The 27,184-nt window shown below is 45.7% G+C and overlaps 1 protein-coding gene across 1 annotated transcript; it reads left to right on the forward strand.

Annotated features, from left to right (window-relative positions):
• Positions 1-11,899: 11,899 nt before the first annotated feature.
• LOC119961536 (gastrula zinc finger protein XlCGF26.1-like) lies at positions 11,900-26,639 on the forward strand (the record flags this gene model as incomplete). The annotated part of the gene is made up of 2 exons (XM_038788862.1): positions 11,900-13,002; positions 26,034-26,639. Coding segments are annotated over exons 1-2 (1,620 nt in total), but the record flags the coding sequence as incomplete, so codon positions are not given.
• Between the last annotated feature and the right edge of the window lie 545 nt (positions 26,640-27,184).

Genomic DNA, 27,184 nt, shown 5'->3' on the forward strand with positions numbered 1-27,184 from the left:
TTTCACAGTAACTTCATTGCAGTGTTAATATAAGTCTACTAGTGACAATAGTAAAGATTATTCTAAATGTATAAAATTCTGGAGTTTCATGGTGGCAGTGGCTTGTGTGCCTGCGTGCTGGGGACCCGGGTTCGATCCTGGCCCTGGGTCACAGTCTGTAAGGAGTTTGCACATTCTCCCATTTTCTGTGTGGGTTTCACCCCCACAACCCAAATATGTGCAGGTTAGGTGGCTTGGCAAAATTAAATTGCCGCCAAAGTGGTAAAAAATATAAATTAATATATTTTTTAAATTCTGAGGGATCTAAATAGATTGGATAGGAAGGTCCTTTGGTTGAGGGATACATATAAAAGGGAGCAGAGATTTATGGAAGGACTAGGAGGGTGGTGAGGATCTGTGACATGCTGCCTGAAATGATGGCAGAAACCCTCATAACATTTTAAAAGTATTCAGATAGACAGTTGAATTGATGTAACTTAAAAAACTACAGACCACAATCTGCAAATTGAGTTTCGGCTGAATACCTACTTTGCAGCCACGATGAGCTGAATGAAATGCAACAGGAACAACAAACTTTGATAAAATCCGGGATAGTAACTCTCACTACTAACAAGGTCAGCAGTTTGCCCAGTTTCGCTGCCAAGTATGCTAATGCGGTAATTTTAAAATTTACCTGCATACATAAGAGTACAACAGCAAATTATTTAACTTCCCCAATCGGTGATCGGTGTAATTAGTCTCAAATTTAACCCGGAATGGTCATTAAAAGTTTCCCAGTCACTCTGATATCTGAAATCTTTGTCCTCAGACAGAACAGACAAACCATTTTACCTCCCAATGATATTCAGGTCCTGATGAATCGAATAATTCAGTCAGAGGATGACTTGATGTTTGGTTTGAAGTTCCCCTCAGTGAAGCCTCCTTTTTCTAAAGAAGGAGTTTCCAAAGGAATTTCACTCTCAGTCCAGGAGAGAAATTCACAAGATTCTCTCTTCCGGCTTCCGGTTCCTGGATGTCCGCGCATGCGCCCTGCTGCACATTTCCGCTGAGAACGATGGCGACCGCAGGCGCCCTGCTGTAAATCGCCCCCTAAACAAATGACAGCCTTTAACAGGGGCAGATCAGAGAGAAAAGCACCGATGCAGCCGCCACATTCGGGACAAACACCGAACTGTATCAAAATTGCCGGAACCAATTTATCACACGGAAGAACGCAATTGAATAATGGCGTGGAAGGGTACCCGTAATGCCAGGCGGGGTTGAATACGCCCTATATTCGTGACAGGAGCCAGAAAGCGCAGGCGTCACAATGCCCCGCCCCCGGAAGTGGCCACTCTGTGCGGAGCATGCGCGGTGCTGCTCCGGTCTGAGCGCAGCCGCAGTGAGAGTGAGTGCGGCTCTCAGAAGCTGAATGAGAGCCGCCGCGAGCGGGGACAATGGTGAGAACCCAAACCCCCCAATAAGACCCATTGGTTTCATTGTCAGTCTGCAGACAGGAGCTGGAGAACTGAACCCAGGCAGAGGAGAGGGAGGGAGAAAACTGGGAGTGGAGGAAAGAAATGGTGCAGATGGTGAGATGGGTTTGGATTTCAGCCCAGGGAGGAGGGAGAGTGTGTGGGACGGGGATTTACAGCTATGGGGGAACAAGAGAGGAAAAATATTCCAGAGAAACTGGAATTGTCTGTTCAGAATTTCTATTCTAGACTGACTGATGGCTTTTGTAAACTCCTTTTACAGGATATTTGGTGGAGAATTGGCTGACAGAAAACTCAAAACCAAACATCACATCAAAATCACTCAATTCATTAAGAACTCAATATCTTCAGTCTTTGAATTTGGAAGAAGTGTTTGTTCTGTTTCAGCAGGGTGACTCCAAAAGCACCGAGACCCACCCCCAATGAGTTTTCAGTTCACTGACTGGAGAGAGTTTTAACCAGTTACACAGCCTCAAAAAAGTATCACATCATTCACTGCAGGGAGAAATTCAATGCTTGTTTGTGTGTGGACAAAGATTCAACCAGGAGAGACATAAAGACTCTTCACCATGGAGAAACTGTGGAAGTGTGCGGATTGTCGGAAGGGATTCAGTTACCCATCACAACTGGAAGGTTATCGGCGTAGTCACACTGGGGAGAGGTCGTTCATCTGCTTTATTTGTGGGAATGGATTCAACCATTCATACAACCTTTTGACACACCAGCGAGTTCACACTGAGGAGAGGCCATTACCTGCCTGGTGTGTGGAACGTGATTCACTCGGTCATCCCACATAGTGACTCATCAGCTTGTTCACATTGATAAGAGACCATTTATATGTCCTGACTGTGAGAAGAGTTTTAAATGTAAAAAGGATCTGCTGACACATCAATGTATTCAGTCATCCCACCTGCAGACACATCAACTTGTTCAGTCTGATAACAAACTTTTTAACTGTCCTGACTGTGAGAAGAGTGTTAAAAACAAAAAGGATTTACTGACACACCAATATGCTCACACTGGGGAGAGGCCATTCACCTGCTCTGTGTATGGGAAGGGATTCAGTCAGTCATCTAACCTGCTGATATACCAGAGAGTTCACACTGGGGAGAGGCCGTTTACCTGCTCCAGATGGGGGAAGGAATTTTCTAATTTATTTTATCTTCTGAAACACCATCGCATTCACACTGGGGAGAGGCTATTCAACTGTAATGTCTGTGGAAAGAGATTTACTCAGTCATCCCACCTGCTAGCATACCAGCGAGTTCACAAGCGACTACAAGGTTTAGATTATACCCTTGATGATGTTAGTCATGTACAGGACTCAATAATGTTTACTCTGACAGTCTTAATCTGCTGATGAGGTTTATTATTCTGAATAAATGTGAAATAAATCAACTTTGTTTGAAATGTTGTTTCAGGAGGTTTTGTAACCAGAAGACACAGAGATTTAAGATATTTGACAACAATGATGATGAGGAGAATGGTTTTTACACAGTGATATGATGTGATCTGGAATTCACACTGACAGCCTGCTGGAAGCAGATTTACAGTAACTTTCTAAGTGAGTTACACTTGTAGAGGGTAAATTGGCAGTATTATGGTGAATCAAATGAATTCGACAGTTCACTCATAGAATCTCTACAGTGCAAAAGGAGGCCATTCGGCCCATTCAGTTGGCACTATACCTAGGCCCACCCCCACCCTATCCCTGTAGCCCCACCTAACCAATACATTTTTGGACACTAAGGGGAAGTTGATCATGGCCAATCCACCTGAGCTGCAAATCTTTGACTGGTAGGTAGGAAAACCCATGCAGATACTGGGAGAAAGTCACCCAAGGCCGGAATTGAACCAGGGTCCATGGTGCTGTGAGGCAGCAATGATGCCCTTTGTGACAGTCTGAATTTTCCTCTCCTGATGTTTTAACATTTGATCTTTTCAATCACAATGTGTCTCAAAGAGAAGATTTAAACTTTGGTTTTAGTTGTCAGATATATTTCCTGTATAAATCGAAAACCACTAGAGTGATTTCAGTTCCTCTACAAATGCACCTCAGATACCAGAAATCTCTGGAGTTCCCCATGTCCTCATTGCTCTCATCTTGGATAGAACAGCTCTGAATCAGGTGGAGTCAGTCACACGTGCCTCTGTCACGATGTTTCCATTCCTATTTTATCACACACCTCCCAGTGACACTGACTATAAGACCATAAGACCATAAGACATAGGAGTGGAAGTAAGGCCATTCGGCCCATCGAGTCCACTCCACCATTCAATCATGGTTGATTTCAACTCCATTTACCCGCTCTCTCCCCATAGCCCTTAATTCCTCGAGAAATCAAGAATTTATCAATTTCTGTCTTAAAGACACTCAATGTCCCGGCCTCCACCGCCCTCTGTGGCAATGAATTCCACAGACCTACCACTCTCTGGCTGAAGAAATTTCTCCTCATCTCTGTTCTAAAGTGACTCCCTTTTATTCTAAGGCTGTGCCCCCGCGTCCTAGTCTCCCCTGCTAATGGAAACAACTTCCCTACGTCCATCCTATCCAAGCCATTCATTATCTTGTACGTTTCTATTAGATCTCCCCTCAACCTCCTCAACTCCAATGAATATAATCCCACGATCCTCAGACGTTCATCGTATGTTAGGCCTACCATTCCTGGGATCATCCGTGTGAATCTCCGCTGGACCCGCTCCAGTGCCAGTATGTCCTTCCTGAGGTATGGAGCCCAAAATTGCTCACAGTATTCTAAATGGGGCCTAACTAGTGCTTTATAAAGCCTCAGAAGTACATCCCTGCTTTTATATTCCAAGCCTCTTGAGATAAATGACATCATTACATTTGCTTTCTTAATTACGGACTCAACCTGCAAGTTTACCTTTAGAGAATCCTGGACTAGGACTCCCAAGTCCCTTTGCACTTTAGCATTATGAATTTTGTCACCGTTTAGAAAATAGTCCATGCCTCTATTCTTTTTTCCAAAGTGCAAGACCTCGCACTTGCCCACGTTGAATTTCATCAGCCACTTCTTGGACCATTCTCCTAAACTGTCTAAATCTTTCTGCAGCCTCCCCACCTCCTCAATACTACCTGCCCCTCCACCTATCTTTGTATCATCAGCAAACTTGGCCAGAATGCCCCCAGTCCCGTCATCTAGATCGTTAATATATAAAGAGAACAGCTGTGGCCCCAACACTGAACCCTGCGGGACACCACTTGTCACCGGTTGCCATTCCGAAAAAGAACCTTTTATCCCAACTCTCTGCCTTCTGTCTGACAGCCAATCGTCAATCCATGTTAGTACCTTGCCTCGAATACCATGGGCCCTTATTTTACTCAGCAATCTCCCGTGAGGCACCTTGTCAAAGGCCTTTTGGAAGTCAAGATAGATAACATCCATTGGCTCTCCTTGGTCTAACCTATTTGTTATCTCTTCAAAGAACTCTAACAGGTTTGTCAGGCACGACCTCCCCTTACTAAATCCATGCTGACTTGTCCTAATCCGACCCTGCACTTCCAAGAATTTAGAAATCTCATCCTTAACGATGGATTCTAGAATTTTGCCAACAAACGAGGTTAGGCTAATTGGCCTATAATTTTCCATCTTTTTTCTTGTTCCCTTCTTGAACAGGGGGGTTACAACAGCGATTTTCCAATCCTCTGGGACTTTCCCTGATTCCAGTGACTTTTGAAAGATCATAACTAACACCTCCACTATTTCTTCAGCTATCTCCTTTAGAACTCTAGGATGTAGCCCATCTGGGCCCGGAGATTTATCAATTTTCAGACCTTTTAGTTTCTCTAGCACCTTCTCCTTTGTGATGGCAACCATATTCAACTCTGCCCCCTGACTTTCCTGAATTGTTGGGATATTACTCATGTCTTCTACTGTGAAGACTGACGCAAAGTACTTATTAAGTTCCTCAGCTATTTCCTTGTCTCCCATCACTAGATTACCAGCGTCATTTTGGAGCGGCCCAATGTCTACTTTTGCCTCCCGTTTGTTTTTAATGTATTTAAAGAAACTTTTACTATCATTCCTAATGTTACTGGCTAGCCTACCTTCATATTTGATCCTCTCCTTCCTTATTTCTCTCTTTGTTATCCTCTGTTTGTTTTTGTAGCCTTCCCAATCTTCTGACTTCCCACTACTCTTTGCCACATTATAGGCTCTCTCTTTTGCCTTGATGCATTCCCTGACTTCCTTTGTCAGCCATGGCTGCCTAATCCTCCCTCTGATAACCTTTCTTTTCTTTGGGATGAACCTCTGCACTGTGTCCTCAATTACTCCCAGAAACTCCTGCCATTGCTGTTCTACTGTCTTTCCCACTAGGCTCTGCTTCCAGTCGATTTTCGTCAGTTCCTCCCTCATGCGCCTGTAATTACCTTTATTTAACTGTAAAACCTTTACATCTGATTCTACCTTCTTTCTTTCAAATTGCAGACTGAATTCTACCATATTATGATCACTGCTTCCTAAGTGTTCCCTTACTTTAAGGTCTTTTATCAATTCTGGCTCATTACATAACACAGAAACATCAAATTATCTTTGCTACCTTGCATCTTGCCCTCCTATTATTGTCAAATGATAACGGTGGCACAGTGGCTAGCATTGCTGCCTACGGCGCTGAGGACCCGGATTCAAATCCCAGCTGTGGGTCACTGTCCGTGAGGAGTTTAGAGGCTGTTTAGCTCACAGGGCTAATCGCTGGCTTTGAAAGCAGACCAAGGCAAGCCAGCAGCACGGTTCGATTCCCGTAACAGCCTACCCAAACAGGCGCTGGAATGTGGTGACTAGGGGCTTTTCACAGTAACTTCATTTGAAGCCTACTCGTGACAATAAGCGATTTTCATTTTTCAACAGTGACAGATTACACACACCAGCATTGGAATAACAGGCATTCCCGTACCAGCCCCCCCCGAACAGATGCCGGAATGTGGCGACTAGGGGCTTTTCTAAGCGATTTTCATTTCAGGCAGGTTATTGTCTAATAATAAGTGACAGAATTATTATCTGGGACCCTGGATCTGGGAAGCAACAGTGTTACCCACTGTGCTACCATGCCGCCCGAGATTGGCCCAGATAGGGTGATATTTCATAGGGTCGGTGCAGATTCAATGGGCCGAATGGCCTCCTCACTCACACACTGCAGTGGAATGATACTCACACACTTATTACTGGAATGATACTGTGTTGTTACTCTCAAAGTGAGTGAATCCTTTGCTGTTTCTCCTCTGGGCCCCATCTCCACTATTATTGTCTGATTGTCCCACTGAGACTCTCACTGTTATTATTGGACAATCAGCGAGTCAGCCTGAGCCTGTGGCCTCTGTAACCGTCACAATGTCCGGGTGATTGACGGCAGCTCTGGACCAATAGCAGGAGGAGGCGGAACGAGAGGAACGAGCGAGGGCGGTTGGTCGTCCAACCAATCGGAGTGAATGAGGGGCGGGGCCAGGCTGTGATTGAGGCATGCGCAGTATGGGTAATGGCGAAGGAGAAAGACGTGTTTTTCAGATCGGAAATTGGTGACAGGCGATTAACAATATGGAGGGAGCGAGAGATCGCGGGGGTGGGCGGAAATGTTGTATAAAGCTTTTGTGAGCCGCAAACCGCGGAAAAAAATTTCCGGGACCCAGTTTGTACCGAGCAGAACTGCAACACCTCATTTCGGCTCATATTTACGGCCGCCATCTTTATTGGCTGCGCATCAGGGCGCATGCGCGTTTCTCATCTTTGTCGGGCCCATGTTTCAATGAGTGGGAGGAGCTTGTTCCCCATTGTTCAGAATGGAGACAACTTGTCCTTCAAACTGGATTAGTCTTAGAGTCCCAATGTCTTATTGAAATGCAAAGCGGTGGCAGAGATGGAAAGAAAAGGAAGCCAATCCTGTTTTCCAGATTTCACTCTCTCATTGTCTGCGTGGGTTTCCTCCAGGTGCTCCGGTTTCCTCCCACAGTCCAAAGATGTGCAGGTTAGATGGAGTGGCCGTGCTAAATTGCCCTTCGTGTTTGAAAGGGTTTGGGTGGGGTTACTGGGTTGAGGGGATAGGTTGGAAGTGTGGCTTTAAATGGGGTGCTCTTTCCAAGGGCCGATGCAGACTCGATGGGCCGAATGGCCTCCTTGTGCACTGTAAATTCAAGGTTCATTGGACATCCTATCCCATGTGTCCAAAGCTCTGAGTCTCTGTTCAGTCACATTAAGACCCAGGGCAGAAACTCCCAACCTAGAGTGGACAACACCCTCAAATCGAGGGACTGCTGATGACAAGAGGGTCAGTGTGCAGCGGGGGGGGGGGGGCATGAGTGGTCATCCTGGACCAGGGAACAGGAGGAGTGAATGTGTGAATTTCTATCCTGGACTGACGGTGATTAATTTTGGAAACGCTTTTTACAGGGGATTAGTCGGGGAGGATTTACACACAGCAAATTCAAACCAGGAGAAATATTTATCTTTCCCGAATTTCATTTCTGGACTGACAGTGATGCCGTTGTAAACGTCTTTCACAGGGACTTAGAAAGGGATTCGCAGACAGGAAACTCACAACCAATCCTCACATCAAATTCTGACAGCACCATTCGGGTTATCAGGACCTGGAGATTATCGCCCTTTGTGTGTAAGCATTGAGTTCAGATCATTATCACTCACTGTGTAAAATCTCCCCTGTAGATCTTGCTCACAATCATAAATCTGTGTCCCATAATCCTTTTACAATCTACTCTTGAACAGCTTTTCTTTATCTTTTGCCGGGTTTGCCGTTGTCGTTTCCGGTGCCTGGGTCGCTGCCGGGTGGTCCGTTCGGTTTCATTCCCTTTTCCTGTATTTGTCGGGGATGAATGGGCTTGGACCAGTCCATTTTAGGATCCAGTACACAATTGAAGTTTGCTCCAAGAATCAACTGATGTGTATCCAGGTCTGGGGTGGACCCCAATAATATTTTTTACAAAGGAACATCGTCCCAGTTGGGGACAATGACCCACTGACCACCGTGTATCTCCCATTAGTGTCCGCAATGATCTTAGTGACCGAAAGAGGGACCTGTTTATCGATTAGAATTGCAACACCTCGGGCAGCATGGTGGTGCAGTGGTTAGCACTGCTGCGTCACAGCGCCAAGGTCCCAGGTTCGATCCCGGCCCTGGGTCACTACCTGTATGGAGTTTGCACATTCTCCCCATGTTTGTCTGGGTTTCACCCCACAACCCAAAGATGTGCAGGGTAGGTGAATTGGCCACGCTAAATTGCCTCTTAATTTGAAAAAATGAATTGGGACTCTAAATTTACAAAACAAAAAAATGACAGCACCTTGAGCCCTTCGTCAAAGCCCGAGTGAAACACTTGGCTCACCCCTCCGCAGTCTGGTCTGATCTCTAAGCCATGAGTGAGTCTCCTGCAAGAACACCACACCAACATTTAGATTCTTTAGATGAGCGAAAACCCGTCCCCTCTTCACTGGTCCAACCAATCTGCTTATGCTCCAGGCGACCAGCTGAATCAGGCGTCTGTCCCCCCCTCCCCCCGTATCACAGAATCAGCCATGAGGGACTATCCAGTAAATGTTCAAAATGTACAGGTCAAGAGTCCACCCAAGATGGCCGCCACACACGTACCCATACACTCAGAGTAAGACGCAAACAGTTCTTTAGTCATCAGGTAGCTAACCCATCTCCCTCCCCAACCCCCATATATCTACATTGTGCTTCATAAAGAAAATCTCTCTTCACCCCAAACAGAAAAACAGATTTCATCAGAAAATATCAAAACTATATAGAGGATATCACAACACCCATCCCACCCCACAAGAAACGTAGATCTTGTCCAATACAGATAACTGGACCTCAGTCCATGCTTTACAATGTTCACCTCCTCCGGTGTCTCAAAATGGAAGTCTTTGGACTCATGTGTGAGCTGCAGCTTTGCTGGGTATACCACCCCGAATCAAACTCCTTTCTTACACAGAGCAGCCTGAACTTTATTAAAGGCCGCTCACCAGCTCGTTTCCCACATCTTGGTAAATCCTCACTCGGATAACTGAGTGAATCCCTTCCCACACTCAGAACAGGTGAATGATCTGTCGCCGGTGTGACTGCGGTGATGAGTCCTCGGCTCACGTGGGGTTCTAAATCCCTTCCCACAGTCCCCACATGTCCATGGTTTCAGCATGCTGCTGGTGTCCTTGTCCCTCTTCAAATTTGACGATCAGTTTATGTCAGGGGTTACAGGGGCTAGTTTAGCACAGGGCTAAATCGCTGGCTTTTAAAGCAGACCAACTCAGGCCAGCAGCACGGTTCAATTCCCGTACCAGCCTCCCCTAACAGGCGCCGGAATGTGGCGACTAGGGGCTTTCCACAGTAACTTCATTTGAAGCCTACTTGTGACAATAAGTGAATTCATTTTTCATTTCATGTCTTGTCCCCACAGAGAGCATGTGTACGGTCTCTCCCCGTTCTGAATGGTGTGATGTTTTTTCAGACTGTGTGACTCGTTAAAGCTCTTTCCACAGTCAGTTCACTGGAACACTCTCACGCGAGTCGTGTGTCTATCGGGTTTTTTTCAGTCACACTGATCTTGAAAATCATTTCCTACCGACAGAACAGACAAACATTTCTTCTGCCACATTCACAGGCCAATGATATTCAGGTCCTGATGAATGGAGTGACTCTGTTAAATCTTGATGTGAAGTTTGATTTGAGTTTCCATCTGTAAATCCTCCCCTTGTAATATCCTGTAAAAGGAGTTTATAAAAGCCATCACTGTCAGTCCAGGATAGAAATTCTGAAGAGACAATTCTAGTTTCTCTGGAACATTTTTCCCTCTCTTGTTCCCCCAAAGCTATCAATCCCCGTCCCACACACTCTCCCTCCTCCCTGGGCTGAAATCCAAACCCATCTCACCATCTGCACCATTTCTTTCCTCCACTCCCAGTTTTCTCCCTCCCTCTCCTCTGCCTGGGTTCAGTTCTCCAGCTCCTGTCTGCAGACTGACAAAATCAATGGGTCTTATTGGGGGATTGGGGCCTCCTTAACAGGTTCATGCATTTATTTGTCTGACGAAAAGAATGGTCTCTGGTCGCACCATGGTTAGCACCGCTGCCTCACGGCGCCAAGGACTCGTGTTTGATCCCGGCCCTGGGTCACTGTCCGTGTGGACATTCTCCCCGTGCCTGCGTGAGTAACAGCTCCACAACCCAAAGATGTGCAGGGTAGGTGGATTGGCCACACTAAATTGCACCTTAATTGGAAAAACATAATTGGTTACTCAAAATTTATTTCAAAAAAATTGTCTCTTTCCTAATGTTCACAATTAAAGGGGTGGGTTCCCCCAGGAGATGGCTGATTTTTCAGGGGACATTAAATTAATAATGGACAGAGATATGTCTAGTGTTGTTACGTGGTACAGATTAGATGTATTATTTACCGTTCTGTAATAAGTAAATGTATTATTTATCGTCTTGTAATAGAAGACTGTAGCTACGTTATAGATTTCGGGTTATCTCTTCCCTCAGACGGTTGTTAGTCTTTGGATTTCTCTTCCACAGGGACCAGTTGTATCTGGGGGTCATTGAATATATTGAAGCACAAGTTTGACAGATATTTTATTGACAATGGAGTTAAGGGTTATGGGGAACAGGTAGGAAAATAGAGAGAAAGCTGAGATGAGGAGGGATCTCTTCACTCGAGGATATGGTGAAGCTTTGGAATTTTCTACCCCAGAGGAATGTGGAGCCTCATTCATCAGATATGTTCAAGACAAATATTGATAGGTTTCTAGATATTGAAGATATCGAGGGATATGGGGATCCTGTGGGAAAATATGCTGAGGTAGATCGGCCAAGGATCTCATTGAATGGTTAGCAGACTCGGTGGGCGGAATGGCTGACTCTTGCTCCTATTATAATCTCTGTGTCCTGGTCAGGAAGCAGTGAGCTGAGCTGGGATCTGTCAATCAACATGAATCAGCACCTTCAGGAGAATTGGGAGGGTGAATATTAGATACAGCAGAGTGAGAATGGAGGGAGAGTGTGTGGGATGGATATTTACAGCTTTTGGAGAACGAGAGAGGAAATAATGTTCCATAGGAACTAGAATTGTCGGCTCTGAATTTCTATCCTGGACGAACAATGATGACTTTTGTAAATTGTTTTTAAAGGAAATTGGAAGAGGAGGAATTATAGACAGAAATCTCAAACATCACATATCGTTGTGACAAACTCACTCGATTCCTTTTGATCTGAATATCATCGGCGAGAAGGAGAAATGTTTGTCCGATCTGTCGGCTTCAAAAGATTTTAAACGTGAATGTGACTGGAAAAGCACCGAGACCCACACAACACATACCCGAGTGAGAGAGTTCCAGTGAACTGACTGTGGAAAGAGCTTCAACCAGATACACAGCCTGAAAAAACATCACACCATTCACAGTGAGGAGAGACAGTGCACATGTTCTGTGTGCAGACAAGGCTTCCACTGATTGTCCAATCTGGAGAGACACGGCGAGACCCAAAACATGGAGAAACTGTGGGAATGTGCGGACTGTGGGAAGACATACAGATTCCCATCTCAGCTGGAGGTTCATCGACGCAGTCACACTGGGGAGAGGCCATTCACCTGCTCTCAGTGTAGGAAGGGATACAGATTCCCATGTGAGCTGGAGATTCATCAACACAGTCACACTGGGGAGAGGCCATTCATTTGCTCTCAGTGTGGGCAAGGATTCACTCGTTTATCCAACCTGAAGCGACACGAGCGTGTTCACACCGGGGAGAAGCCATTTACCTGCTCTCAGTGTGGGAAGGCATTAACTGATTTATCCAGCCTGCAGTCACACCAGCAAATTCACACTGGGGAGAAGCCATTCACCTGCTCTCAGTGTGGGGAGGGATTCATTGATTCATCCACCTTGCTGAAACATCAGCGAATTCACACTTTGGAGAGGCTGTTCACCTGCTCTCAGTGTGGGAAGGGATTCATGAATTCATCCACCTTGCTGAAACATCAGCGAATTCACACTGGGGAGAGGCCGTTCAACTGCTCTCAGTGTGGGAAGGGATTCATTGATTCATCCGCTCTGCGGCAACATCAGCGAGTTCACACTGGGGAGAGGCCGTTCACCTGCTCTCAGTGTGGGAAGGGATTCCGTGATTTATCCAACCTGCAGATCCATCAGCGAGTTCACACTGGTGAGCGCCCGTTCACCTGCTCTCTATGTGGGAAGGGATTCACTCAGTCATCCAGTCTGCAGACACACCAGCGAATTCACACTGGGGAGAAGCTGTTCCCCTGCTTTCAGTGTGGTGAGAGGTTCTGTGATTTATCCAGCCTGCAGACACACCAGCAAATTCACACCGGGAAGAGGCCGTTCACCTGCTCTCAGTGTGGGAAGGGATTTATTGATCCATCCATCCTGCAGAGACACCAGCGAGTTCACACTGGGGAGAAGCCATTCACCTGCTCCCTCTGTGGGAATGGATTCACACAGTTATCCAGTCTGCAGACACACCAGCGGGTTCACACTGGAGAGAGGCCATTCACCTGCTCTTAGTGTGGGAAGGGATTACACAGAAACTTAGAAAATAGGAGCAGTAAGAGATCTTTTGGCCCTTTGCACCTGCTACGCCATTGATTACGATCATGGTTTATCATCCAACTCAATTCCTTAATCCCACTTTCCCCTCCATATCCTGTGATCCGGCTTGGGTCACTGTCTGTGGGGAATCTGCACGTTCCCCCCCTGTCTGTGTGGGTTTCCTCCCACAGTCCAAAGATGTGCAGGTTCGGTGGATTGGCCATGCTAAATTGCCTTTCGTGTCCAAAAAGGTTAGCTGGGGTTACTGGGATAAGGTGGAGGTACGGGTTGGGTAGTGTGATCTTTCCATGGGCCTGTACAGACTCGATGTACCAAATTGCCTCCTGCACTGTAAATTCTATGATCTATTCTATGATTCTTGAAAACATAGTGTATTGGTCTCAACTATTTCCTATGGTAACAGATTCCACAGGCTCACCACTCTGAAGAAGTTTCTCCTCCTCATCTCTGTCTAAATGGTACCCCGTATCCTCAGACTGCGACCTCTAGTTACCACCATCGGGAAAATCTTTCCGACATCTACCCTGCCAAGTCCTGTTAGAATATTATAGGTTTCTGTGAGATCCCCCATTCTTCTGAACTCCAGCCAATACAATCCTAACTGATTCAATCTCTCATACGTCAGTCATACCATCCCAGGAATCAGTGTGGTAAACCTTCGCTGCAATCCCTCTGGAGCAAGAACATCCTTCCTCAGATAAGGAGACCAAAACTGCACACAATATTCCAGCTACGGCCTCGCCAAGGCCCTGTATAATTGCAGCAAGATATTCCTGCTCCTGTACTCTAATCCGCTCGCAATGAAGGCTGGCATAGCATTTGCCTTCTTTACCTCCTGCTGTAGCTGCGTGCTTTCCTTCAGTGACTGGCGTACGAGGATACCCAGGTCTCGTTGCAGGCAATTACTAATATTTAAGGAATTATTACAGATTTACATGGGGCTCGGTTAGCTCAGTGGCTGGATGGCTGGTCCGTGCTGAGTGACACCAACATTACAGGTTAAATTCCCATACAGGCTGGGGTTAGCCATGGTCTGTGTCAGTATTTATGCTCCACATGAGCCTCCGCCCATCAGCATCTCCTATTCTTTCTCCCTCATGTCTGTATCTTGCTTTACGTTCAACGTATTTATGCTCTTCACCTCAACCACTCGCTGTGGTAGCGAGTTCCACGTTCTGACCACTCGCTGGGTAAAGAGGTTTCTACTGAAATTCCTATTGGACTATTGAATCCCTTCATAATCTTAAAGATTTCCATCAGGTCACCCATCAGTCTTCTCTTTTCCAGAAAAAAGCAGCCCCAGCCTTTCCCGAGTGTTAAATGCTCTCAGTTCTGTATATTATGAACCTTTGTTGCACCTTATCCAGTGCCTCTATTTCCTTTTTCTAAACGGAGATCACCAATGTTGATAGTGCTCCCAGTGTAGTCTCACCCTGGTACTGAACAAGTTGGACATTTCCTCCATGCTTTTCAAATCAATCACTCTGGAATGGAACTCTATATATGGATCCCACACTTCAGGAAAGATGTGAAGTTCTTAGGGTGTAGAGAACATTTACAATAATAATAATCTTTATTATTGTCACAGGTAGGCTTACATTAACACTGCAGTGAAGTTACTGTGAAAATCCTCTAGTAGTCACACTCCTCGCCTGTTCGGGTACACCGAGGGAGAATTCAGAATCTCCAATTCAGCTAACAAGCACATCTTTCGAGACTTGTGGGAGGAAACTCACGCAGACACGGGGAAAACGTGCAGAGTCTGCAGACAGTGGCCCAAACCGGGAATCGAATCTGGGACCCTGATGCTGTGAAGCAACCGTGCTAACCATTGTGCAAGAATGGCATCAGGGATAAGGGACTCCAGGTAGTTGGAACGGCTGGAGTAGCTGTCTCTCCTGAGATCACAGCATGTGGAGGGTGGGGAATGGGGCCATTCAGCCCTTTGAGACCATGTTGACTCTCTGTGGAGGAAGCCAGTCTGTCCATTTGCCCTGTTCTATCCCCAAATCTGTGCAGGTTTATTTCTCTCAGTGCCCGTCCAATTTCCGATTGAAATCATTCCGTCATATCTGCATCTCCTACTCTCAAAGGCAGCAAGTTGCAGGTTGTCACCACTCGTTTTACCTGTACACAAGGCTCCTAGAGCACAGAGGAGTCTATTTGGCCCATTTTCCCCGTGCCAGCTCTTTGTACAGTGACCCATTCAATACCAGATTACGACTTTTTTGTTTTCTTTTTCAGAATGTATCAAATTATCTTTTGGAAGTTACAATCCAATGAGATTCCAGCACCATTTACAGACAGTGTATTCCAAATCACAACAACCCGCTGTGTTATACAAAAAATAAATGTGCATATGGTGTGTCGGGAGTTTCACAGAGTATTCAAAATGGTATCAATGCCGTGGTTATTACACAAAATTAAGACTCAATCTTTATCAATGATTCTGGTGAGGACACCGAGTGTAATATATCCTAGTTTGCAGACAATTAGAATAAATGTACATTTCTATAAAACCTCTCACAAACACTGGACCTCCAAAAGTGTTTTAAAGCCAATGGAGTACTTTTGAAATATATTCACTGTTGTAATGTAGGAAGCTGTAAGTACGCATGTGTAATCACATTTAGTTCTAAAATTGTTATTTTCATAGTGTATTCCCTGTCATTAGTAACAAGGTCAAGGAAGCTCTTTTATACCTCTAACACGTGGCTTCATGCAGCCATTTCACCTTCTGTACCTTTTCTATATTAACAATGTATTTATTTCAGAGCAACAAACAATAATTAAATCAATGATTATTCAGTAGTGAACAGTTATTATCATTAGTGAATTGGTGTATGAGGTAATTATTTTGTGAAGACTAGATCTTTATTTTAAAAAATAAACACTGTCAACCAAATGTTTCGAACAGCAGAACTATCAGAATTTGTTTGAAAAAATAAATTCCTTGTAATTTTGAGAAATTACAAGACATCATATTCTGCCAAGCCTGTGGGCTAGGCAGTGGCGTAATGGTATTGTTACTGGGCTAGTAATCCAGAGACCCAGGTTAATGCTCTGGGGATCTGGGATCGAATCTGTGATAGATAATGAAATTGAATAAAATCTTGTAAAAACCCATCTGGTTCACTAATGTCCTTCAGAAAATCTGCTCTCCTTACGTGGCCTGACCTACACATGACTCCAGATCCACAGCAATGTTGTGGTTGATTTCTAAGTGCCCTCTGAAATAGCCTCACAAGACACACAGTTGAAAATGAAAATGAAATGAAAATGCTTATTGTCACGAGTAGGCTTCAAATGATGTTACTGTGAAAAGCCCCTAGTCGCCACATTCCTGCGCCTGTTCGGGGAGGCTGGTACGGTTCAAGAGCAATTGGAATGAGCAGTAAATGCTGGTCCAGCCAGTGACGCCCTCCTCCCATGAATGAATAATTTTGAAGACGACTCTTTTCAATTTGAAGACAAGTAAGAAACTGTCTCTGATTGGATTTGATTTATTGTCACGTGTACCGAGGTACAGTGAAAAGTATTGTTCTGCGTACAGTCCAGACAGATCGTTCCATACATGAAAAAACAAAGTGCGGATCTTGGAAGTTTGCTCAGTTCACAAAAGAATTTAATGGCTTTGTAGACGCAGATTAACATTTTAATCACCATCTGAAACATATCTAATGGTAATGTGTGGTCATAGAGACAGACACAAACGATACTGTAACTGAATTAGAGGAAATGTCAGATTTAACGAAACCACCTTGAAAAATTCGGCCTTAATGGAGAAACAGGAAAAGCAACTCAGGGAGATGAGGAAATCCAGGCTCAGTGCAGATTTGCTGTCACCCCTCCTTTCTTATACATGAACGGGATTTAGGCTGCAGAATATTTCACACCAAAACACAGAGGGGTCAAATATAAGCAACACATAATTCTCAATTCTCTTCCATTTAACGATATTTGACTTTGTTTAAAATATGTCTGTGGTTAAACTGAACAAAGATTCATGGGATTTGTGTTACCCAGTGAAAAGGTTTCTTGGTCAGTCATGTTTGAATTCAAAACCAACTGCGGCAGCAATTTGGCCTGACCAAAATGTCGGACAAGGCTCCCATCTGCAACAACCATAGGTTCACACCAGCACTGACTGACGCCACCTTCAAAAGGTGGAGGCAGGACGGGGGGACACTGACAGTCAGGGACCTATACACGGACGACAGGATCGCAACACTGGACGAACTGAGAGAAATTTTGGCTAGCTGGGGGGAATGAGCTACGGTACCTGCAGCTCAAAAACTTCCTATGAAAGGAGACAAGGACGTACCCACAACCGCCATGACAGACACTACTGGAAGACCTACTGGACGCAAGTATCCTAGAGAAAGGGAACTGTAGCTACATGTATGACCGACTGGTAGAAAGGGACGACACCGTACTGGACGCAACAAGAATGAAATGGGAGGACGACCTGGGGCTGGAGATAGGGTGGGGACTCTGGAGCGAAGCACTGCTTAGGGTCAACTCCACCTCCACGTGCGCAAGGCTCAGCCTGACACAGCTAAAAGTGGTACATAGAGCCCACTTAACAAGAAACCGTATGTGTAGGACAGATATGAACGGTGCCAAAGAGGCCCGGCCAACCACGCCCACATGTTCTGGTCTTGCCCCAGACTTGTGGAGTACTGGACAGCCTTCTTCGAGGCTATGTCCAAAGTGGTGGGGGTGAGGGTGGAGCCATGCCCGATAGTGGCGGTCTTCGGGGTTTCAGACCAGCCAGATCTATTCCTGGGGAGGAGGGTGGACGCCCTTGCCTTTGCCTCCCTGATCGCCCGCCGTAGAATCCTGTTTGGCTGGCGGTCAGCAGCACCACCCAGAGCTGCAGACTGGCTGTCCGACCTCTCGGAATCTCTGCAAATGGAGAAAATCAAATTCGCCATCCGAGGGTCAGACGACGGCTTCCACAGAACGTGGGAGCCATTCATGCAATTGTTCCGGGACCTGTTTGTGGCCAACGTACAAGAGGAAGAATAGTCGGGTGGCCAAGAATCAGGGGAAAATGGACGGGAATCGGGGGAAGGTAGCGGGGTGTGGGGGGAAGAGGGCTACGGGTTCGTTATGGGGGTTTGATGGCTAGCTAAGGCCCAAAACCAAACTGTAAATAAATGCCCATAAACATGTGCCTCGGCCATATTGGGGAATGTAAAATATGTATGCCGGCTAAAGGGGGCGGCCACAGTTGTTATTACGAAGATGCTTACCTGTAAATATGTTAATTTTTGCGTGTTTTTGGTTTTTTTTCTCTAATAATTTGTAATTTGTTGGATATAAAGTATGAAAACTCAATAAAAAACATTTTATATTAAAAAAAATGTTTGCTATTCAATGGTGTATATTTCAGAGTTATTCAGGGTGAAGACTCGAGATCTATTCAATTCAAAAAGAAGTCATACATAACAAATAAATATACTGATGTTCAATATTGAAGAATGAAACACATTGAGTAAAATTGGTGGAAATTTTCTGCAGGAAGATAAGAATGATGCATTAATGATTGAACAGAGAGCATTGTTCCGTTCCATATTTTCTGAACAAATGCTAACGTTCCATATCAGTTCTATATCTTATAGTCTTATGAATTGAGACATCTGTTTTAAAGGAACAGCTGTCTTCATGTAATCAGTGACCTGGCCTCCCAGCCGAACATTGAAAGCTGCAGCAAGACTGTGCAGTTGAACGTTGCACAGGTCCATTTGGTACTGTGCTGCCAGCTGTTTCTGTAGTACAGTATAGAGGTTATCACATTCATATAACGTGCAAAAGATGCCTGGTTCAAAACTGGCAAAAGTATTTAATGCTTCTCATTTATCATGTGGAGATGCCGGCGTTGGACTGGGGTGGGCACAGTAAGAGATCTTACAACACCAGGTTAAAGTCCAACAGGTTTGTTTAGAATCACTAGCTTAAGGAGTGCAGCTCCTTCCTCAGGTGAATGATGATGTGGGTTCCTCAAACACATATGTAGAAAAATTCAATGATGCAAAGTGGTGCTTTGAATGCGAGTCTTTGCAGGTAATTAAGTCTTTATAGGTACATACGGTGCGACTAGAGAGAGGGATAATCACAGGTTAAAGGTGTGTGAATTGTCTCAAGCCAGGACAGTTGGTAGGATTTCGCAAGCACATGTAATGTAACATGAATCCAGGGTCCCACTTAAGGCGGTACTCATGTGTGCGGAACTTGGGTATCAGTTTCTGCTCGGCCATTCTGCGTTGTCGTGCGGTCCTGAAGGCCGATCGCTTACCCGAAGATCAGAGGCTGAATGCCCTTGACTGCTGAAGTGTTCCCCGACTGGAAGGGAAGATTCCTGCCTGGCGATTGTTGCACGATGTCTGTTCGTATGTTGTCGCAGGGTCTGCATGGCCTCGCCAATGTCCCAAATCTCGGGACATCCTTTCCTGCAGCGTATGAAGTCGATAACGTTGGCCGAGTCACACCATTACACATGTTCTCACGTGTAATGGTGGTACCCATGTTGATGATCTGGCATGTCTTGCAGAGGTTGCCATGGCAGGGTCGTGTGGTGTCATGATCGCTATTCCCCTGAATGCTGGGTAGTTTGCTGCAATCAATGGTCTGTTTGAGGTTGTGCGGTTGTTTGGAGGCAAGCAGTGTTGATGGCCTTGGCAAGATGTTCGTCTTCATCGATGATGTGTTGAAGGCTGCGAAGAAGATGTCGTAGTTTCTCCGCTCCAGGGAATTCATCAGGTGAATGGGGCACCGGGAGTTCTTCCACAGACCCCAAGAGGCCTACAGCAAACTCAATGAACCAGAACAGCAGACCGAGAGATCTGTGGGACTGGAAGATCCAGCCAGCAGGAAGGATTGGAAAACCCCACCCATTGAAACAATCCAATGAGCTGATTCTACAGCTCCTCTTCCACTAAGCCACTCAGTAAAACTGCCTCAAAGACTTCCTTGTCCAAATTCTGAACTCACATCTTTCCCCTCTTTTCCTGCTGTCTCCCATCATGCTCTCTCAGAGCTCATCTTGTCTGTGAGACTTACCCTTTGCTCCTTTGACCCAATTCTCACAAAACTGTTTAACATCCAACTTCCACAATCATAGAATTTACAGTGCAGAACAGGCCATTCAGCACATCGAGTCTGCACTGGCCCTTGGAAAGAGCCCTTCTCAAGCCCACACTTCCACCCTATCCCCATGACCCAGTAACCCCACTTAACCCATTTGGACACTTTAGCATGGCCACCCCACCAAACCTGCACATCTTTGGACTGGGGGAAAACCGGAGCACCCGGCGTAAATCCACGCAGACACGAGGAGAATGCGCAGACTCCGCACAGACAGTGACCCCAAGCGGGAATCGAACCTGGGACAGTGGAGCTGTGAAGCAACTGTGCTAACCACTGTGCTACTCCTGATTTATTGGATTCAAGTTCAAATACAAGCCACGATGAAGCATCTGCCATGGTGGGGTTTGAACCTGCATTCTCAGAGAATTGTGCTGGGTCTCGGGATTACTCATCCAGTGACAATACCACTACACCATCACCTCCCCAGTCAAGCGCTTTGCAGAGCTCGTCCGGGATATGAACCCGGGACCTCTCGCATTTTGGAAACCCCCTAAGCGAAAATCATACCCCACGGTTTCGACGGCATCTCCATGGAGTCAGTGTCTTTGTCCGTTTCCTCTTTAGACAATCAGGTGAAGCTTGGTCCTCACACAGAACACGTGTATGGTTTCTCCCCTTAATGAATGGTGTGTTTTTTCAGGCTGTAACTGGTTAAAGCTCTTTCCACAGTCAGTTCACTGGAACACACTCACTCAGGTGCGTGTGTGTCTTGGTGCTTTTCCAGTCACACTGATGTTTCAAATATTTTCCCACAAACAGAACAAACATTTTTCAATTCACATTTATATTCTGAGGATATTCAGGTCCTGATCAATTGAGTGACGCTGTCAGATCTTAATGTGATATTTGGTTTGTGTTTCCTGTCTGAAAATCCTCTCCTAATGCCCTGTAAAAGGAGTTTACAAAGGCCACACTATCAGTACAAGATAGAAATTCAGAACAGTTAATTCCAGTTTCTGCGGAACATTTTTTTCTCTCTCTTCTGTCCCCAAAGCTGTAAATCCCCGTCCCACACACTCTCCCTCCTCCCTGGGCTGAAATCCAAATAAAGTATTCAATCATTATTTCTGTATCCTTTTACCAAAGTTATATAATTAGAGGTAAGAATATGCTTTATAAGTCACTTCATTTGTGACTTGTGAGACATTAATCTGAATGACCCTGACTGACCAATTGGAATAACAGAGGTGAACCTTGTGCCCAGAAGTGACCATGTGGAGATTTGATGAGCAATCGCGAAGGTAGTTTCTCCAAATCCTCCAGGGTTTCTTCCAGAAATAGCGAGGCATCTGGATGGAAATTGTCCCATTGGGCAGACACAGCATGGGTTAATAAAGGGCAGATCGTGCCTAACTAATTTAGTGGAATTTTTTGAGGACTTTACCAGAGCGGTAGATAACGGGGAGCCAATGGATGTGGTATATCTGGATTTCCAGAAAGCCTTTGACAAGGTGCCACACAAAAGGTTGCTGCATTAAGTGTAAAGTAGCAGCATAGATAGAAGATTGGTCAATTAACAGAAAGCAAAGAGTGGGGATTAATGGGTGTTTCTCTGGTTGGCAATCAGTAGCTAGTGGTGTTCCTCAGGGATTAGTGTTGGGCCCACAATTGTTCACAATTTACATAGATGATTTGGAGTTGGGGACCATGGGCAATGTGTCCAAGTTTGCAGATGACACTAAGATGAATGGGAAAGCAAAAAGTGCAGAGGATACCAGAAGTCTGCAGAGGGATTTGGATAGGTTAAGTGAATGGGCTCGGGTCTGGCAGATGGAATACAATTTTGACAAATATGAGGTTATCTATTTTGTTGGGAATAACAGCAAAAGGGATTATTATTTAAATGATAAAATATTAAAACATGCTGCTGTGCAGAGACCTGGGTATGCTCGTGCATGAGTCGCAAAAAGCTGGTTACAGGTGCAACAGGTGATTAAGAAGGCAAATGGAATTTTGTCCTTCATTGCTAGAGGGATGGAGTTTAAGACTAGGGAGGTTATGCTGCAATTGTATAAGGTGTTAGTGAGGCCACATCTGGAGGATTGTGTTCAGTTTTGGTCTCCTTACCTGAGAAAGGACGTACTGGCACTGGAGGGTGTGCAGAGGAGATTCACTAGGTTAATCCCAGAGCTGAAGGGGTTGGATTATGAGGAGAGGTTGAGTAGACTGGGACTGTACTCGTTGGAATTTAGAAGGATGAGGGGGGATCTTATAGAAACATATAAAATTATGAAGGGAATAGATAGGATAGATGTGGGCAGGTTGTTCCCACTGGCGGGTGAAAGCGGAACTAGTGGGCATAGCCTCAAAATAAGGGGAAGTAGATTTAGGACTGAGTTTAGGAGGAACTTCTTCACCCAAAGGGTTGTGAATCGATGGCATTCCTTCCCCAGTGAAGCAGTTGAAGCTCCTTCATTAAATGTTTTTAAGGTAAAGATAGATAGTTTTTTGAAAAATAAAGGGATTAAGGGTTATGGTGTTCGGGCCGGAAAGTGGAGCTGAGTCCATAAAAGATCAACAATGATCTCATTGAATGGCGGAGCAGGCTCGAGGGGCCATATGGCCTACTCCTGCTCCTAGTTCTTATGTTTCCTTTTGTAATGACCTCTAATTAGCATTATTGGTTGGCCAATTGGAGTATGAGCTCCCTCAATGATAGCTCATTGAGGGGGCCCATATAAGCACCTGTGTAGGCTTTGTGAGCAGTCTTAAGTTGACTGGAATGCTAACAGCACTGTTTGGAGCTGCTCTTGTATCTAGTTATTGGCAATAAATATTGGTGTGGTGACAGGACTCCTGCGTCCTGTGGATTATTACACCTTTCTTCTTCCTCTCCCTCTCGAACTAAGTTATACCGGATATCAGAGTTAGGGCTCATTCTGGTTCTCTTTCTGTTTACTAAATAACTCAATCAAATATGGAGACGACTGAATCCACTGTTCGGTCCCTGCTCCAATCTCCATTCCTGGCATACCGACTCTATCCATCTCGGCAACAGTCTGAGACTTAGCCAGTCTCTTTGTAAACTTGGTTTCACACTTGATCCAATATGAGCTTCTGACCTCATAGAATTTACAGTGCAGAAGGAGGCCATTCGGCCCATCAAGTCTGCACCGGCCCTTGGAAAGAGTACGCTAGCTAAGCCCACACCTCCACCTATCCCCGTAACCCCCCCTAACCTTTTTAGATACTAAGGCAATTTACCATCATCACCTCCCGATTCGACAATTTCATGACCCACCTGTCTGCTCTCCCACATTCTACCTCTGGAAACTTAAAGCCATCCAAAAGTCTGCTACCCATATCTTAATTCACAGCAAGTTCCTTTCCCCTATGATCCCTGTGTTCCGAGACTTACATTCGCTCCCAGTCATTTCTCACCCTTGTTTTCAAACCCCTCCATGGCCTCGTCTCTCCCCGTGTCTGTCATCTCCTCCAGCTCCACAACCCCCTGAGATATCTGCACAGCTCTGATCCTGGACTCTTGCACACACCCGATTCTAACTACTCCGTCAGGGTTTTAAGTTCCCTCGGCCCCAAGCACTGAATTCCCTCCCTAAACCTCCCCGTCTCCACCTCACTTACCCCCTTTCAGACTCTGTAAAACTCACCTCTTTGACCAAGTTTTTGGTCACCTGCCCTAATATCTCCTTTTGTATCTGGGTGTCTCAGTTTGCTTTAGAATGTTCCTGTGAAGTTGACTGGGATGATTTATGATGTTAAGGGTGTTATATAAATAGAAGTTGTTGTTGACTGTAACCCTGACCTCCTGTTTTACAATATCCCATTGGTTTCACAACAAACTCTATCTCTGATGTTTTGCCTCCTGCGGGTTTGCAGCCTCTATAAAGACGGCGGCCGTTAACTCAGGCCTGTCACCGGGAGCAGGCCGCAGTTCCCTGCAAACCCGCGGCCGGGCCCAGCATCGGCACTGCGCATACTCCAGCTCACCATGCCCAGGGAGTGATTGACGGCAGCTCTGGACCAATACAAAGAGAGGGGCGGGTCTTCAGGACCGAGTGGTTGCAGCGAGTCCTCCAACCAATCGGTGTGAAGGAGGGGCGAGGCTGAGCGCGGTATCCCACGTGAGCTGGAGCATGCGCAGTACCGTTGAGGTCTCACTATTCAGGCGGTCGGGTGGAAATCCTGAGGTGGTCAAATTCGGTTTGGTGAGTCATGGGGTGGGGGGAGGGATGGAGCCGTAGGGTGCATCGGATACTTCATAAACACTCCGGAGAGGCCCCAAGCCCCGAATATGAAGCTCGGATATCGCAGCTGAACCGGCTAAAGCTGCTCGGGCTTTTCCCCGAGACAGGCCCTGGGTGGCCGGGCGCATGCGGAAGGAGCGAGAGCCCCGGCTTTGCTCCGCCTCCCAATCACTCTGATTGGCTGGAGGACCAGCCGCACTTGTTCGGTCTTCCAGCCCGCCCCCTCTCTCTATTGGTCCGAACCCGCCGTCAATCAGTCGCTGGGCATTGTGAGCTGGAGCAAACCCTTCACCATCATTGTCAGCTCCCTGGTTTGCAGGAAACTGGGAGTGGAGGAAATAAATGGTGCAGATGGTGAGATGGGTTTGGATTTCAGCCCAGGGAGGAGGGGTGTGTGGGACGGAGATTTACAGCTTTGGTGGAAAAAGAGAGGAAAAAAATGTTCCAGAGAAACTAGAATTGCCTGTTCGGAATTTCTATCCTGGACTGACAGTGATGGCTTTTGTAAACTCCTTTTACAGGGGGTTAGAATTGGAGAATTTGCACACAACAAACTGAACCCAACAGAAAGGTTTGTCTCTTTGTGAATTCTATCCTGCATTGACAGTGATGACTTGTGTAAAATGAGAGATTACAGCTCTCAGGAAAGAATAAATGGAGTGGGGCCTTTTTCTATCGACAACAACAAATTAAGCATTGACCTGCTATAAATCTTTTAAATTATCAGTAGTTTGGAGAGGGGCGATGTGAGAGAGTGACCATCAATAAACAACAAGTCATCAATGCAAGAAAGTTACGAATAAATCCAAGTGAATAATATAGACAAAATTATTTATCACGGGTTCAGAATGTGCAACTCATTACCATGGAAAGGAGTTGAGGAAAGTGCTGAGATGTTTTCAAAAGGAAACGGGACAAGCACATGAGAGAAAATGGAATCGAAAATCAGCTGAAAGGCTGAGATTTGATCGGTGTGACAGTCGGAGATATGTGCCGAGTATTGACAGCAGCAGAATCTGTGACAGAATGGGCTGGTTGGATTATATATTCACAGTAATTCAATGTAATCTCCTTTTACAGAATATTTGCAGTTGCAAACATCATGTTGAGATCTGACAGAGTCACTTGATTCATCAGGACCGGCCTTTCAACGTGGAAAGAGAAATGTTTGATTTGTCTTTCGGAAAAAATTTCAAAAATCCCTATGATTGGAAAAGCACCGAGACACAGACATCTAAGTAATTTTCCACAGTTAGCTGGAACTGTGCTTTAACCAATCACACAGCATGAAATTAAATTGCAGCATTTACATCAGGGAGACACCGTACTCAGGCTTCAACTGATGATCCAAGTTGGAGAGACATAAGGACATTCGTACCAAAGGAATCAAGAAGCAGCAATAGGACATTCAGCCCCGTGAGCCTGTTCCACCATTTAATAACATCACAGCAGATCTGATAGTGACCTCAAATCTGCATCCCACCTACACCTGATAACTTGTCGATAACCATGGAGAAACCGTGGAAATGTGGGGACTGTGGGATGGTATGCCAATCCCCGTCTGAATTGGAAACTCATCAACGTATTCACACTGGGGAGAGGCCATTCACCTGCTCTGTGTGTGGGAAGGGATTCACTCGGTCATCATCTCTCCTGACACACCAACTTGTTCATACTGATCAGAGACCGTTTAAATGTGCTGACTGTGGAAAGAGCTTTAAATGCAGAAAGGATTTATTGACACATCAACGTATTCACACTGGGGAGAGGCCATTCATCTGCTTAGTGTGTGGGAAGGGATTCACTCTGTCATCCCACCGCCTGTCACATCAACTTGTTCATACTGATCAGAGACCTTTTAAATGTGCTGACTGTGAGAAGAGTTTTAAAAGCAGAAATAGTTTACTGTTACATCAACGCACTCACACCGGGGAGAGGCCGTTCACCTGTCTGGAATGTGGGAAGAGATTTAATGCTTCGTCAAACCTCCGGGCCCACCGCCTGGTTCACTCTGACCAGAGACCGTTTAAATGTGCTGACTGTGAGAAGAGCTTTAAAAGCAGAACAGAATTACGGGCGCATCAACTCACTCACACTGGAGAGAAGCCATTGACCTGCTCCGTGTGTGGGAAGGGATTCACTCAGCCATCACACCTCATGACACACCAACTTGTTCATTCTGATCAGAGACCTTTTAAATGTGCTGACTGTGAGAAGAGTTTTAAAAGTAAAAAGGATTTACTGAGACACCAACGCACTCACACTGGGGAAAGGCCATTCACCTGCCCCGTGTGTGGGAAGGGATTCACTCGGTCATCCCACCTCCTGGAACACCAACTTGTTCATACTGATGAGAGACCTTTTAAATGTGCTGACTGTGAGAAGAGTTTTAAAAGTAAACAGGATTTACTGAGACATCAACGCACTCACACTGGGGAGAGGTCATTCACCTGCTCCCAGTGTGGGATGGGATTCACTCAGTCATCAATCCTCCTGAGACACCAACTTGTCCATACTGATCAGAGACCTTTTAAATGTGCTGACTGTGAAAAGAGTTTCAAAAGCAGAAAGGATTTACTGATACATCAACGCACTCACACTGGGGAGAGGCCATTCACCTGCTCTGTGTGTGGGAAGGGATTCACTCGGTCATCCCACCTTCTGCAACACCAGCGAGTTCACACTGGGCAGAGACCATATTCTTGCCCCGTGTGTGACAAGAAATTTACTCAGTCATCCAACCTGATGACACACCA

This window comes from Scyliorhinus canicula, unplaced genomic scaffold (assembly GCF_902713615.1).
Source record: "Scyliorhinus canicula unplaced genomic scaffold, sScyCan1.1, whole genome shotgun sequence".
Classification (NCBI taxonomy): domain Eukaryota; kingdom Metazoa; phylum Chordata; class Chondrichthyes; order Carcharhiniformes; family Scyliorhinidae; genus Scyliorhinus; species Scyliorhinus canicula.